The following is a 13,726-nucleotide window of genomic DNA, read 5'->3' on the forward strand; positions in this document are numbered from 1 at the left end:
AGGAAGACCGAATTTTATCACGTCACACTATGTATGTACAGATGTAGCCATCTTTATCTCAACTTTTAACGCATTAAATACACATTGTCAAGAAAAATGTAACTTTTTCAATCATGCAACTTATAAACTTGGCTACATTTGTATGTAGGGAATCAGAAGAATTCATTAAAAAAAACATCAAAAGAAAACAGAGCCCCGTCTTTTGTTAAAGTTCTGGATTAATTTTATTAAATAAAATAAAATTATTAATACACTTTCGTGTCCGAGACCGCCACTTAAACCTGCACCATCCTAAACAACACAATAATATTATATAATAATATAATTATAATAAATGTTTGTGTAAACCACTAAAGCACCATTGACCTCCAGGGATATAAGCTATTAACCCATAACCACCATGTATAATGTATCAAAACCCCTTCTTTATCTTAGACCCCCAGAGATATTAGGTATTAACTGCTAAACCACTCTAGACCACTAGGAGTATACTGCCACTAACCCCCAAGCCAGCCCCATGTAAAAGTGTGTGATGTAATTTATGTAGAAATTTTGCAGTCTGTATAATCGGGGGCATTTTGCGGTCTCTGTCGTGAGCACCAACCCACTTAAAAACCCCCCTTTAACAATCCTGCGCTTGCTTCTTTAGTTTTAGATTCAGATCTGGAAATTATTTGCAGGTCACAGCAAATTACCTTTGTCTACCACAAACATCAAAATGAGAGAATTCATGCGCTGATCCCTACTCCTCATTTTTTTCCCTTAATACTGTAGTTGAAATCCCATCCTGTAATAACAATTTGATTTATACTTATACAGCAATATAGAACTCTTCTCTTAGTTAGAAGCGCTCAATATCATGACAATTAAAGTGTGATTCTTGGGACAACTGGGAGAAATAATGCCCAATTTTTTACATTGGTATCAGGCAAGTTGATCTTTTTGTCTAATTGTTATATGATTGTCAGTTACTACACTGCTAAGGCTTCGTTTACATCTGCATCAGGACTCCGTTCATGGGTTCCATCTGAGCTTTCCATCAGGGGAATCAAAGAACGGAACCCTCACTGAAACAAACGAAAACCATAGGTTTCCGTTTGCATCACCACTGATTTCAATGGTGACGGATCAGGTGTAAATCAGTTTACGATTTGTCACCGTTGTGCAAGGGTTCCGTTGTTTTAACGGAATGAATAGCGCAGTCGACTACAGTATTGCTTCAGTCAAAACTACGGTAACCTTGCACAACGGAGACAAACGGAAACCACTTGCACCGGATCCGTCACCATTTGTTTTAGTCAAGGTTCCGTTCATGAGTACCTGTTTCTCCTAGGATAACATTAAAAGGTCTGATTCTCATCCATAAAGCTATGCGCAATGCTGTATGAACCTCATCTACCAGTTATTTTGCATTGCCAAAGACTACAGGTATTGTCTTTCCTAATCATAACTTTTTACCATTGGCTTTCAAAATATAGCTGGCTTTACATGCGACAATTTTGTGATGTTTTATATGCAATTATTATATGTCAGTGATTTAATGAATCCAGATTTTTTTTGCATTGTTTTATATACTAGTTCTTCTCAATGAATTAGAATATCTTAAAAAAGTAAATTTATTTCAGTAATTCAATTCAAAAAGTGAAACTCATTTATTACATAGATTCCTTACACACAGAGTGATCTATTTCCAGCATTTTTTTCTTTTAATGTTGATGATTATGGTAACAGTTAATGAAACCCCAAAATTTAGTGTTTCAAAAAACTAGAATATTATATAAGCCCAATTTCAAAAATGATTTTTAATACTGGCCCACTGAAAAGTATGTACAGTATATGCACTCGATACTTGGTCGGGGCTCCGACTCTGCATGAATTACTGCATCAATGCGGCGTGGCATGGAGGCGATCAGCCTGTGGCACTGCTGAGGTGTTATGGAAGCCCAGGTTGCTTTGATATCGGCCTTCAGCTCGTCTGCATTGTTGGGTCTGGTGTCTCATCTTCCTCTTGACGATACCCCATAGATTCTCTATGGGGTTTAGGTCAGGTGAATTTGCTGGCCAATCAAGAACAGGGATACTGTAGTTATTAAACCAGGTACTTTTGGCAGTGTGGGCAGGTGCCAAGTCCTGCTGGAAAATGAAATCCGCATCTCCATGAAGCTTGTCAGCAGAGGGAAGCATGAAGTGCTCGGAAATTTCCTTGTAGACGGCTGCGCTGACTCTGGACTTGATATAACACAGTGGACCAACACCAGCAGATGACATGGCTCCCCAAACCATCACTGGCTGTGGAAACTTCAGACTGGACCACAAGCAACTTGGATTGATGCCTCTCCACTCTTCCTCCAGTCTCTGGGACCTTGATTTCCAAATGAAATGCAACAATTTACTTTCATCTCAAAACAGGACTTTGGACCTCTGAGCAAATTTCGGTATTAAAAATAATTTTTTAAATTGGGCTTATATAATATTCTAATTTTTAGAGACACTAAATTTTGGGTTTTCATGATGTTAGCTATAATCTTCAACATTAAAAGAAAAAAATGCTGGAAATAAATCACTCTGTGTGTAATGAATCTGTATATAATATATGAGTTTCACTTTTTGAATTGAATTACAGAAATTAACTTTTTGATGATATTCTAATTCATTGAGAAGGACTAGTATAACAATTGTTTCCTCTCCTGAGCTAATTTTTAGCACGTCTGTTCACATTTAATTTTGCTAAAACTAATAGTAGAAAGCTAATGCAGGAGCATATTTGAACGCTACAACAATCGTAAAAAGTGAATGAAAAGTCATGAATAATCGCTACGTGTAAAGCTACCCTATCTTGAGTGTACATTCTAGTATAACCTGCAATCACAGATTTCTTAATTGCATTAAAAGTAGTTTTCCAACAAATCGATTTTATGTCATATGCACTGGACATGCCATAAAAAGTACTTAAGGTGGGGTCTGAATTCTGTGAGCCCCACTGATTAAGAGAATGAGTGTGTGGTCATCCTCTATTAAAGTTAATGGAAGATAAGGACTCAGCTATGGACACCTTGGACCCCACTCTTGGGCTCAATGGAGTCCCAGTAGATGGACTACTACCAATTACACTTTAATGGCATATTCCATAAAAGTGATTTATCAGAAATTTAGGCCACACAGTGCTTATTTGCTGTATATTTTGCATGCATTTTTTTAGGTCAAAACCAGAATTGGACACAGGAGAGGAGACACTTTAAGGCTATGTTCCCAGACACAGGATACACTGCAGATTTTCTGCAACAGAAAATCTGCAGTAGATTCTCTAGAAAAACGCTGGTAAAGCTGTGACAGATATCCGCACCAAATACTGCGTTTTTCCTGCTCATATTCCTGTGGAAACGCTGTGTTTTACCTGCGGATTTAGTGTTAAACATTGGTTATAGCAAAGTATATGTACACCTGTGGATTTCCATCGATTTTTACTGCGTTTCTGCAGCAACATAAATCTTTTGCGGAATTTCTGCTCCCCATTGAAGTCTATGTGCCAAATACACAGCATCTACGCACAGAACACGCAGCATAAAATGACATCTAGCGGAATTGAAAAACGCTCTGCGAACACTTTCCGCACTACTTTTATGCGTTATTTTTTCGCAGCGTAGGCATGAGATTTTCTAAATCTCATTCACTTTGCTGCTACTGTAAATGCTGCGGAATTTCAGCACAGAATTCCGTTGCAGTGTTTACGATACGTGGGAACCCAGCCTAAGGCCTCTGTTTATGTTTTATTCCTGGTTTTGCAAATTCTGCAACAAATCTGCACTGTGTGAACAAGGCCTTAACGTTTAAAAAATAAATAAATAAATAAATAAATAAAGCAAATGGTCATATTTTTTCTGTTTCCCAAGACTTAGCCATTCAGAATCAGGAATAAGCAGCACCCAATCTACTATATGTCTATAATATACAGAGCATCTATATCTACCTCTAACTTTGTCTTCATTATATACAGTGAAGGAAATAAGTATTCCCTTGCTGATTTTGTAAGTTTGCCCACTGTCAAAGACATGAACAGTCTAGAATTTTTAGGCTAGGTTAATTTTACCAGTGAGAGATAGATTATATAAAAAAAACAACAGAAAATCACATTGTCAAAATTATATATATTTATTTGCATTGTCCACAGAGAAATAAGTATTTGATCCCTTTGGCAAACCAGACTTAATACTTGGTGGCAAAACCCTTGTTGGCAAGCATAGCAGTCAGACGTTTTTTTTGTAGTTGATGATGAGGTTTGCACACATGTTAGATGGAATTTTGGCCCACTCCTCTTTGCAGATCATCTGTAAATCATTAAGATTTCGATGCTGTCGCTTGGCAACTCGGATCTTCAGCTCCCGCCATAAGTTTTCGATGGGATTAAGGTCTGGAGACTGGCTAGGCCACTCCATGACCTTAATGTGCTTCTTTTTGAGCCACTCCTTTGTTGCCTTGGCTGTATGTAAGCTCAATTTTAGTCTCATCTGACCACAGCACCTACTCCCAATCACTCTCAGAATCATCCAGATGTTCATTTGCAAACTTCAGACGGGCCTGTACATGTGCCTTCTTGAGCAGGGGGACCTTTCGGGCACTGCAGGATTTTAATCCATTACGGCGTAATGTGTTACCAATGGTTTTCTTGGTGACTGTGGTCCCAGCTGTCTTGAGATCATTAACAAGTTCCCCCCGTGTAGTTTTCGGCTGAGCTCTCACCTTCCTCAGGATAAAGGATACCCCATGAGGTGAGATTTTGCATGGAGCCCCAGATCGATGTCGATTGACAGTCATTTTGTATGTCTTCCATTTTCTTACTATTGCACCAACAGTTGTCTCCTTCTCACCCAGCGTGTTACTTATGGTTTTGTAGCCCATTCCAGCCTTGTGCAGGTCTATGATCTTGTCCCTGACATCCTTAGAAAGCTCTTTGGTCTTGCCCATGTTGTAGAGGTTAGAGTCAGACTGATTAATTGAGTCTGTGGACAGGAGTCTTTTATACAGGTGACCATGTAAGACAGCTGTCTTTAATGCAGGCACCAAGTTGATTTGAAGCGTGTAACTGGTCTGGAGGAAGCTGAACTCTTAATGGTTGGTAGGGGATCAAATACTTATTTCTCTGTGCACAATGCAAATAAATATATATAATTTTGACTATGTGATTTTCTTCTTTTTTTTTTAAATATAATCTGTCTCTCACTGGTAAAATTAACCTAGCCTAAAAATTCTAGACTGTTCATGTCTTTGACAGTGGGCAAACTTACAAAATCAGCAAGGGATCAAATACTTATTTCCTTCACTGTATGTATATATATATATATATATATATATATAACTGCCTAGAAGTAGGAAGACACTATATTAATCAATTTCATGATGGATATCTCATGCAAGAATACACTATGTATTATAAAAATGATTGCAATGTAGGCCACAGGAAAATACGAAACCTAATAAGGAAATGAACAACTACTAAATGGCTGTAAATGTATGGAATATTGAATTACTGATATTCCAGTTTCACCTGAGATGACAGATCGTACTACAACAGGTCGTGCACTGCCAGCAACAAATCCAAAGCCAACTCCGGGATGGCGCAAAATGATGACCTTACGTACAGACTGAGGGGTCAGCTGACCACATTCCATAGCACCCTTCCACATCACATGACTGTGCAAACAAAGAGGACAAAAATAATGTTTTAATGTATAATTTACAACAAATTAAATAATTACTATCTACACACATAAATACTGTATACAGTAATATCTGAGAACTAGTAAATTGACAAAACAAATTATTATTATTATTATATTATTATTTTTTTATTATTATTATTAGCATTATTATTATTATTATTTTGTTTTATCTATTTCTCTTCTTTCTTCCCCTTTTCTCTATGCCACATTCTCCTTCCCATTTTTAACTTATTGAACATGTCTTTTTACAGCCAAACTATGTAGCTATGTAACCTTTTCCATGTATTATTGTCATATGTATCTAACACTTTTTTTTTTTTTACAGCATTTATATGCATTATACAAAAAATGGTTTGACTCCTGAAGAACAAGAAACTGGCTACAGAGGGCACAGGCTCGACTAACTGCACAGTAAAAAAAAAGGGGTTCTCACAATTAACAAATCTCTAAATAGTGCTGACCACCACTGGAAACTTCACAATTCAATATATAGGAGTGTCCAGTAACTTTTCACGGCAGAGGCAGACAACGCCACTACTATGGGTCCTACGGCACTCTGCAGACCATATAAATGATTACTGTACAGTTATATCCAGTGACTCACAGGTGATGTTTTTTCAGATTGGAGTTGTTCACTTTGCCTTTACTTCTTCATCCAGCCACGAATGCCATGACGACTTCCTCGAGCCACGACTTGCCCCTGCAGAGTTTTCAACACAAAATTTTTGGCTCCTCGCTTTTGCAGAACCCTCTCCATCTATTCCCCACCCTCTACAAAAACTTGCCATTTATAGTGCCCCAGCTAGAAAAAATGCCCCCTGTGTAATAGTACCCCCCAATTGTAATAGTGTCCTCCCTGCGCAGGAATGCCCTTCCTAGTAGTAAGGTTTCCTTTGTGGCCTCGATAGTAGCTAGGTACTTCCTTGTGTCCCCATATAGAAGTTAGGTCCCCTTTGGGCTCCCATATAGTAGTTAGTACCCCTTTTTTTGTCCCCATATAGTAGTAAGGACCCCTTTAGGCACCTATATAGTAGTTAGGCCCCCTTTGTGTCCCTATCTAGTAGTCAGGTCCACTTTATGCCCATATATAGTAGTTATGTCCCTTTGTGCCCAAATATAGTAGTTAAAGCAGAAAATTACCACAGCACTGGACCACAAGTGGGTGCACGCCTCAATAGGACCGGATCCGTGGTCCCCAATATCAGATAGACAAAATAGACGAGGAGACAGCACTTCCAAGATATGTCAGCTTTTTAATCACCCGTGCGACGTTTCAGTCCAGCAGGACTTTTCTCAAGCATGGAAGTGCTGTCTCCTCGTCTATTTTGTCTATCAAATATAGTAGTTAGGCCCCCCTTGTGCCCCCATATAATAGCTAGGCCCCCCTTGTGCCCCTATATAGTAGTTAGGCCCACTTTGTGCTGCCCATATAGTTGTTAGGCCCCCCATTGTACCCCTATATAGTAGTTAGGCCCCTTTTGTGCCACCCATATAGTAGTTACATAGATTTAAAAAAGACACAGGTCCATCAATTTCAACCTTTCTCAATCAAACTTCATTCACTACTTGATTAATTACTACTCTCAATGCCATTCATCAGTAAATAATCATTTAGCCTTTTTTTAAATGTTGACATAGTATCTGCCATTACTTTCTCTTGGGGAAGGGCATTCCATACTTTGACCACTCTAACTGTAAAGAACCCTTTCTTATATTGATGTCTGAAACATCTTTCTTCCACATGTAACAAATGTCACCTGGTCCTTTGTAGAGTCCTTGGAAAGAACAGATTATGTGCTAGTTCTTCGTATTCACCACACGAATACTTATACATGTTAATAAGATCACCTCTAACGCCTCATGCACACGACCGTGTGCACCCCCCGAGGCCCATCAGTGATCCGAGGAAAGATAGAATATGTCCCATCTTTCCTTGGATCGGAGAATCGGGTCCGTTTTCACGGACCTCATTCATCCGCTAAAGTGAATGGGTCTGTGAAGACTATCGGGTGCCACTTGGATGCCTTTAAAAACGGCCCGAGAGGCAAACCGGTCGTGTGCGTGAGGGGTTAGACGTCTTTTTTCCAAACAGAACAAGCCCAATTTCTCCAGTCTTTCAATGTAAGGGACACCTCCCATTCCATTTAATAATCTAGTCACCCGCCTTTGAACCCTATACAGTTCTCCTATATACTTTTTACAATGTGGAGCCCAAAACTGAATTACATATTCAAGATGTGGCCGTACAAGGGATTTATGGAGGGGTAATATTACATTTGAATCACAGGTTTTTATCTCTCTTTTTATACACCCTAAAATCCTTTTGCAGCTGCTGCTTGATATTGAGTGCTGCTGCTTAGCTTATTTGTAACCAGAATACCAGGTCCTTCTCTTTTTCCGTTATCCCATTTTAATCCGTTTAATCTATATGCATTAATACTATTATTTTGTCTTAGGTGCATTACTTTATCAACATTAAATTTAATCTGCCATGTTTTTGTCCATGTTGCCAGCTTATCTAGGTTTTTCTGTAATATTTTATAGTCAAGCTGAGTTTTAAGTGTCCTACAATGTTTTGTATCATCAGCAAAAACTGATACAGTGCTATCAATTCCATCCGCAAGTCTCCCTATGTACTCCTATATAGTAGTTAGGCCCCTTCTGCCCTCCATATAGTAATTAGGCCCCCTTGTGCCAACCATATAGTAGTTAGGCCCTCTTTGTGCCCATATATAGTAGTTAGGCCCCCCTTGTGCTTCTATATAATAGTTAGGCCCCCTTGTGCCCTCCATATAGTAGTTAGTCCCCCTTATGCTGCTCATATAGTAGTTAGGCCTCCTTTGTACCACTATATAGTAGTCAGGCAACACTTGTGCCCCTATATAGTAGTTAGGCCCCCTTTGTGCCCATACATAATAGTTAGGCCCCTTTGTGCTCCTATTTAGTAGTTAGGCCCCGTTTGTGCTGCCCATATAGTAGTTAGGCCCTCTTGTGCTCTACATATAGTAATAAGACCCTCTTTGTGCCCTCCTTATAGTAGTTAGGCCCTCTTGTGCTCTCCATATAGTAGATAGGCCCCCTTGTGCCCTCCATATTGTAGTTAAGGTTCCCTATTTTTGGCAATGAAAAAATAATTAAAACAAACTCATCTAACCCCGCTACCATGACGAGCAGATGGGTCCTCTGCCTGCTGTCCGTTACCCGGTGCAGTAACGTCATTGCGTCACCTGCGCCTCCGGACCTCTGATAGGCCACAGTCCTTAAACAGATAGACAACCTATACGCACAAAAGCACAGGGAACATAGCACCCAAAGAAATATATATAACTGCCAAGTATTTTAAAAATAGAAATATTTAAAGATAGATATCAACAATACATGGTATCACAACAATGAATATATAGAAACTGGACAAAAGACATCATATGTGGAGAGCAAAATCAGTAATGTATAGATGTAAAGGGTAAACAGAACAACCCATTTCAAAAATAGCGTCCCCTGCACTACCTCACCACTAATACATCAAAAAACGCTGCAATGCAAAATGCACAATGGCTAAATGCTACAATGCATAAATATGGGTAAGAAAAGCAGAATACCACTATATAAAATAAATATTTACAGCAACAGCTAGATGAAGTGAAATAAAGAATCAACCAAATTAATGGCTAGAAAGATTTAATAGGAGACGTACCCAAAGTCATGGTGGAGGAAGGAGGGAATGGCCGTGAGATGTGGCAAAAAGGACCGCTTCGATATGCGTTTCGCCTAAGACACCTTCGTCAGGGCCTTTTTGCCACATCTCACAGCCATTCCCTTCTTCACTTCATCTAGCTGTTGCTGTATATATTTCTTTCATATAGTGGTATTCTACTTTTCCATACCTTACTGATTTTGCTCTCTGCATATGATCTCTTATATCCAGTTTCTATATATTCATAGTTGTGATACCATGTATTGTTGATATCTATCATTAATAAAGATTTCTGTTTTTACAATACTTGGCAGTTATATATATTTCTTTGGGTGCTCTGTTCCCTGTGCTTTCTGCGTATAGGTTGTCTACTTGTTTTGTGGGGAACCCCTTTTTCTTCCTGTTGAGGTTCTTTGAAGGTTTACACAGTCCTTAAAGAGGCTCTGTCACCATATTTTGCAACCCCTATCTCCTATTGCAGCAGATCGGCGCTGCAATGTAGATAAGAGTAACGTTTTGTTTTTTTTAAAACGAGCATTTTTGGCCAAGTTATGACCATTTTTATATTTATGCAAATGAGGCTTTCTAAAGTACAACTGGGCGTGTTTAAAGTTAAAGTCCAAGTGGGCGTGTATTGTGTATGTACATCTGGGCGTTTTTACTTCTTTTACTAGCTGGGAGTTGTGAATAGAAGTGTATGATGCTGACGAATCAGCATCATCCACTTCTCTTCGTTACCACCCAGCTTCTGGCAGTGCACAGACACACAGTGTGTTCTCGGGAGATCACGCTGTGACGTCACTCACTTCCTGCCCCAGGTCCTGCATCGTGTCGGACGAGCGAGGACACATCGGCACCAGAGGCTACATTTGATTCTGCAGCAGCATCGGCGTTTGCAGGTAAGTCGATGTAGCTACTTACCTGCAAACGCTGATGCTGCTGCAGAATCAACTGTAGCCTCTGGTGCCGATGTGTCCTCGCTCGTCCGACACGATGCAGGACCTGGGGCAGGAAGTGAGTGAGTGATGTCACAGCGTGATCTCTCGAGAACACGCTGTGTGTCTGTGCACTGCCAGAAGCTGGGTGGTAACGAAGAGAAGTGGATGATGCTGATTCATCAGCATCATACATTTCTATTCACAATGCCCAGCTAGTAAAAGAAGTAAAAACGCCCAGATGTACATACACAATACACGCCCAGTTGTACTTTACCTTTAAACACGCCCAGTTGTACTTTAGAAAGCCTCATTTGCATAAATATAAAAATGGTCATAACTTGGCCAAAAATGCTCGTTTTTTAAAAAAAACAAACGTTACTCTTATCTACATTGCAGCGCCGATCTGCTGCAATAGGAGATAGGGGTTGCAAAATCTGGTGACAGAGCCTCTTTAAACAGCCTCTGGTAAGCGTCAGGGGAAGGAAGCCAAATGAGAGATACAGCTCGGTGCCTGGGGCCACCGGAAGACCTGCGACACCACTCCGAGCCACTCCAACGCTGTATATAAAATGTAGATATATTATATATATATATATATATATTATATATATATATATATATATATATACAGTACTGTGCTAAAGTTTAAGGCTGGATTCACACGAGGTCATTACGTCCGTAATTGACGGACGTATTTCGGCCGCAAGTCCCGGACCGAACACAGTGCAGGGAGCCGGGCTCCTAGCATCATACTTATGTACGATGCTAGGAGTCCCTGCCTCGCTGCCGGACAACTGTCCCGTACTGAAAACATGATTACAGTACGGGACAGTTGTCCGGCAGCGAGGCAGGGACTCCTAGCATCGTACATAACTATGATGCTAGGAGCCCTGCTCCCTGCACTGTGTTCGGTCCGGGACTTGCGGCCGAAATACGTCCGTCAATTACGGACGTAATGACCTCGTGTAAATCCAGCCTTAGGCTGTTGTGCAAAAATCCTGCAAAGTAAGAATGCTTTCAAAAAAAGGGGAAGTGTTAATAGTTTTTTTTTTATTAATTAACAAAATACAAAGTGAATGAAAAGAAGCAAAATCTAAATCAGATCAATATTTGGTCTGACCACCCTTTGCCTTCAAAACAGTATCAATTCTTCTAGGTACACTTGCACAAAGTCATAGATTTTGTAGGATTATAGTCAGGTGTATGATTAACCAATTATACCAAACAGGAACAGCTGTGTAGGAGGCTAAAGTCTATTTAAACCTTTGAAGCCTTTTTTGTTTTTTACTAAAACAGCATATTTTAGTGTTTAGTGCAACTTTTTCAGATACAGATTCTATGTACCCCGGCTACAAAGAAGCTGTATTTTGCGCTGAAACCTGAATCCGTCAGGTCAGTGGGACTGACGGCTTTGATGACATCGGGTACCACATATTTCTGACATGCAGGATCCACCTGTTATTGATCACATCTAAGTTCATAACAGTAAATAAAATAAAAAGAATTATGAAAACAAATATCAAAGCTACATTAAATACTAAAATACACAGTTTTAGTAAAACATAAATAAAAATCTTTATAGATTTACATAGCCTTTAAAAATGAGTGAGGAACAGCCAAACTCTGCTAAAAAGTTGAGGTTGTGGAAACAATGGCTGTGTGAACGGCCACATTGAATTACAAAGGTCCGTGGGAGGGCCGTTGTTTCAACGGCCGTCACACGGACGTTTAACACGCTCGTGTAAATAAGGCCCTAGGCCTTATTCACACAAACGTGTGCGTTTTGCTCACGTAAAAGTGCAGCGTTTTTCCTGCGTTGCAATTCCGATTGGCATCCGCGTCTGCGTTTTTTACGCGCGTATGTCATCCGTATCTCACGAATTTTTTACGTCAGCAAAAACAACTGAAGGTGTTTTTCTTTTTCTCATAATTTCTTTAGCAACTGTTGCGTGAATCACGGACAGCACATGGATGTGCGTCCGTGTGCACCCATTGGCTTCAATGGGTGCGTGATGCGCAAAAAACGCACAAGTATGGGACATGCAGTGAGTTTCACGCAGCGGACACATGCTGCGTGAAAAACACTGAATGTCTGAATGGCCCCATTGAATTGCATAGGTCCGTGTGACGTCTGTTTTTTTAACGCGCGTAACACGGATGTGAAATATGCTCGTTTGAATAAGGCCTAAGACTGAGCACAGCAACAAGACAAAAGCTAATTATACTGCATCAGCAAGGTCTCTCCCAGGCAAAGTTTTTAAAGCAGACTGGGGATTTAAGATGTGCTGATTAAGCTCTTTTGAGGAAGCACAAAGAAACGGTTAACGTTGAGGACCGTAGATGCAGCGGTCAGCCAATTAAACTATGGGCAGCAGATCAAAGACACATCGTGCATACTTCTCTTTGAAATCGGAAGATGTCCAGCAGTGCCTTCAGCTCAGAACTGGCACAAACCAGTGAGACCCAGAAACACCCATCTACTGTTCTGAGAATTCTGGCCAGAAGTGGTGTTCATGGAAGAATTCCAGCCAAAAAGCCATACCTTCGATGTGTAAACAAGGCCAAGCGACATAACTATGCATGAAAACATAGAAACTGGGGTGCAAAAAAATGGCAGCAGGTGCTCTGGATTGAGAAGTCAAAAATTTTAAATATTTGGCTGTAACAGAAAGCAGTTTGAAGGGCTGGAGAGCGGCACAATAATAAGTGTCTGCAGACAACAGTGACTCATGGTGGAGGTTCCTTGCAAGTTTGGGGCTGCATTTCAGAAAATGGAGTTGGGGATTTGGTCAGGATTAATGGTGTCCTCAATGCTGAGAAATACAGGCAGATACTTATCCATCATGCAATAACATCAGGAAGGCATCTGATTGGCTCCAAATTTATTCTGCAGTAGGACAACGACCCCAAACACACAGCCAATGTCATAAAGAACTATCTTCAGCGTAAAGAAGAACAAGGAGCCCTGGAAGTGATGATTTGGCCCCCACAGAGCCCTGATCTCAACATCATTGAGTCTGTCTGGGATAACATGAAGAGACAGAAGGATTTGAGGAAGCCTACATCCACAGAAGATCTGTGGTTAGTTCTCCAAGATGTTTGGAGCAACTTCCCTGCCGAGTTCCTTCAAAAACTGTGTGCAAGTGTACCTAGAAGAATTGACGCTGTTTTGAAGGCAAAGGTCACACCAAACATTGATTTGATTAAGATTTCTCTTCTGTTCCTTCACTTTGCATTTTGTTAATTGATAAAAAAAACTATTAACATTAATATTTTTTAAAGTATTCTCACTTTGCAGCATTTTTTCCCAACTGACTAAATTTTTGCACAGTATTGTATATCCCTTTACAGCAACAATCTACCTATCTCTTAATAGC

The 13,726-nt window shown here is 40.0% G+C and overlaps 1 protein-coding gene across 3 annotated transcripts in view; it reads right to left on the bottom strand.

Annotated features, from left to right (window-relative positions):
- FRMPD3 (FERM and PDZ domain containing 3) overlaps nucleotides 1–13,726 on the bottom strand; it is a 382,523-nt gene that overhangs the window by 262,736 nt on the left and 106,061 nt on the right. For all 3 annotated transcript variants that reach the window (XM_075835599.1, XM_075835597.1, XM_075835598.1), the window contains exon 3: nucleotides 5,543–5,688. In XM_075835599.1, coding sequence (XP_075691714.1) covers nucleotides 5,543–5,681 — 139 coding nt within the window. In that variant the 5' untranslated portion in view covers nucleotides 5,682–5,688. The remainder of the gene's footprint in view (nucleotides 1–5,542; nucleotides 5,689–13,726) is intronic.

This window comes from Rhinoderma darwinii, chromosome 8, assembly GCF_050947455.1.
Source record: "Rhinoderma darwinii isolate aRhiDar2 chromosome 8, aRhiDar2.hap1, whole genome shotgun sequence".
NCBI lineage: Eukaryota > Metazoa > Chordata > Amphibia > Anura > Rhinodermatidae > Rhinoderma > Rhinoderma darwinii.